Raw genomic sequence first — 3,089 nt, 5'->3', positions numbered from 1 at the left:
TTTGGGCCACACCTGGTGATGCTCGGGGATTACTCCTGGCTATGAGCTCAGAAATCGCTCCTAGTTTAAGAGACCATATGGGACGCCAGGGGATCGAACCATGGTCTGTCCTATGTTAGTCATGTGCAAGGCAAACGCCCTACTGCTTTGCCACCAACCTTTTGTTGTTTTAGGGCCAAACCAGTGATTCTCAGGGATTCATCCTGGCTCTGCACTCAGGAATCATTCACCTCTGGTGATGTTCTGGGAAACACATGAGATGCTGGGGATCACATCCCTATTGGTCACATGCAAATCAAGTGTCTTACCTGTGTATTGTCTTTCTAGCGCCTAGTAAAGAAACTTTTAAAAAATTACTTGAATTTTACAGATAAAAGAAATAAAATGGAATTGGGAAACCAAACCAATATTGTGGAATTCATTTTAAAGGGTCTTTCTGGCTACCCAAGACTTGAAATAGTATTTTTTGTCCTCATCTTAATCATGTATATGGTCACCCTTCTGGGAAATGGCACCCTTATCTTAATCAGCATCTTAGATTCCCACCTTCACACACCTATGTACTTCTTCTTGGGAAACCTCTCTTTCTTGGACATTTGCTACACCACCACCTCCGTTCCTCTTGCACTAGTGAACTTCCTCTCAGAAAGAAAGACCATCTCCCTCACTGGCTGTGCACTGCAGATGTTTCTGGGGTTGGCCATGGGGACAACAGAATGTGTGCTTCTGGGCATGATGGCCTTTGACCGGTATGTGGCTATCTGCAACCCTCTGAGATATCCTGTCATCATGAGCAAGGATTCCTATGTGCTCATGGCAGCTAGCTCCTGGATCATGGGCCTCGTCGATTCTACTGTACAAACTGCTCTTGTGATGCAATTGCCTTTCTGTAAGAATAACATCATCAACCATTTCAGTTGTGAGATTCTGGCTGTGTTGAAATTGGCCTGTGCTGACATCTCAAGTAATGAATTCATCATGCTTGTTGCTGTAACTATACTCATACTGACACCACTATTATTAATCATTGTCTCGTACTCTTTCATTATATCTAGTATCCTCAAAATAAGCACTTCTGAGGGGCGAAAAAAAGCCTTTTCTACCTGTTCATCTCACTTGACAGTGGTGATAATATTCTATGGGACCATTCTCTTTATGTACATGAAGCCCAAGTCTAATGAGACACTCAATTCAGAGGACTTGGATGCTACTGATAAGCTTATTTCCTTGTTCTATGGGGTGATGACTCCCATGATGAATCCTTTGATCTACAGTTTAAGAAACAAGGATGTGAAAGAAGCAGTCAAACATTTATTTCATAGGATATTCTTTGGCAAGTAAATGAAAGACATACTGGAGAGTGAACATATTAGACATTTTAAAAAATTGAAGATTATATAGGACTCTCATTCACTTTGATTCTGCCTCATGAATTCTAAGTCAAAATTATTTTGATGATATGGATGCTACTTATAAACTTACATAAAATTATATGGAGTTATTACTACTATAATGTCTTTTATCTTATAATTTTAAGAACAAGGATATGAAGAAAGCAGTAAAACACCAAGAACTGTTTTAACAATCAATTGAGAAAGAGACAAGTAATTTTAAGAACATGATGTGTAAATTAATTAAAATATTAAGTTATTAAGAATATAAAATAAAATACGTTTTTTATGTATCAAATAGTTATGTCAAAACTAACATTATCTAAAATATTTCCTTTAGGGCTTTCTTTGCAAGCTTGTTCGCCTCGTCCATATTTATATCTTGCTTATTTTATGTTTATTTGTTTGCTTATTTTTAATATGGAGGAATCTGTGTTATTTCTTTAACACATTTCTTCTCTTTCACATTTTATTAAAAAATAAATAAATAAAAATAAAATACTAACTAAATAAAATATTCTCTATTGGTGAAGTAACTAATGAATGTAAGTAAATCAGTTTTAAATTGTCCAAAAACAATTTTATAATTCTTATATTTTCTAAGGCAGATGAAACTTTATTTTGTAAACTCAGTAAAATTATGAATTTCAAATATATAATTTAAAAATATTCTTATTTACATGAGAGACTCCATTCAGTTATGTGATGCCTATTATTCTTTGTCTATGTGGATACATAATCTTACCTTTTAGCTATAGAACAGTCCAATTTTTATAATTTTTGTTAACCTCTTACATTATTTGTCTTTTTAAATTTTTAACATATATACATTCAACATCCTACTTTTCAAATATCTTCTGATTGCTATGTATATGGCCTTTGAACATAATTTAAAAGATGTTTGGGAATCAAACTTAGGTTGTTTGTACCCTTATCACTAACTATACTACCTCCCCAAATCCTAGAGGTTTATGATTTTATTACCCATTCAGATGACTTTGGCTTTATAAAATTTTCTGTTGTTTGCCTGTGAGAGGCATATGTCAGATTTTATTTCTTTTCTTTCTTTCTTTTTTTAAATTTTATTTTATTGAAAACATTTTGAGTTACAAAGTCCTTCATTGTTGGATTTCAGACATACAATTAATCAGGGCCAATCCTACAACCAGTGTTGACCTCCTTTGACCAATGTTCTCCAAGTGCATCCCTAACATTCATTCTCCCCCTCACCCCATTAACAGGCCCATTTTATTTTTAGATTGTTAAAGTTTAGGTCTCTTGATTCCATTATTGTTGCCTTTGGCTACAATATTTTAGTTCTCTCCTTTTTTTTTTTTTTTTTAACACTACTAATGTACCTGAGACTGCTTGGCCCTTGGCTTCCATCTTTTCATATTTGTGTTTCTCCTCTTCCACTCAGTTTCTTTCCTTCTCCTTGCTTTACTCTATGCAATATATTTTTGTTTGTTTGTTTGTTTGTTTATCTATCTATCTATCTATCTATCTATCTATCTATCTATCTATCTATCTATCTATCTATCTATCTATCTATCTATCTATCTATCTATCTATCTATCTATCTATCTATTTATTTTGCTTTTTGGGTCACACCCGGCCGCGCTCAGGGGTTATTCCTGGCTCTATGCTCAGAAATCACTCCTGGCAGGCTCGGGGGACCATATGAGATGCCGGGATTCC

General features: G+C 34.8%; 1 protein-coding gene across 1 annotated transcript; it reads left to right on the top strand.

The window, feature by feature from the left end:
• Window positions 1-384: 384 nt before the first annotated feature.
• On the top strand, window positions 385-1,341 carry LOC126004444 (olfactory receptor 13C2-like). The gene has a single exon (XM_049770877.1). It carries the CDS (start codon window positions 385-387, stop codon window positions 1,339-1,341), a length of 957 nt encoding a protein of 318 aa, XP_049626834.1.
• The last annotated feature ends 1,748 nt before the right edge of the window (window positions 1,342-3,089 follow it).

This window comes from Suncus etruscus, chromosome 1 (assembly GCF_024139225.1).
Source record: "Suncus etruscus isolate mSunEtr1 chromosome 1, mSunEtr1.pri.cur, whole genome shotgun sequence".
NCBI lineage: Eukaryota > Metazoa > Chordata > Mammalia > Eulipotyphla > Soricidae > Suncus > Suncus etruscus.
Note: the sequence above shows the minus strand (reverse complement) of the source record. Positions and strands in the feature narration are given on the sequence as shown.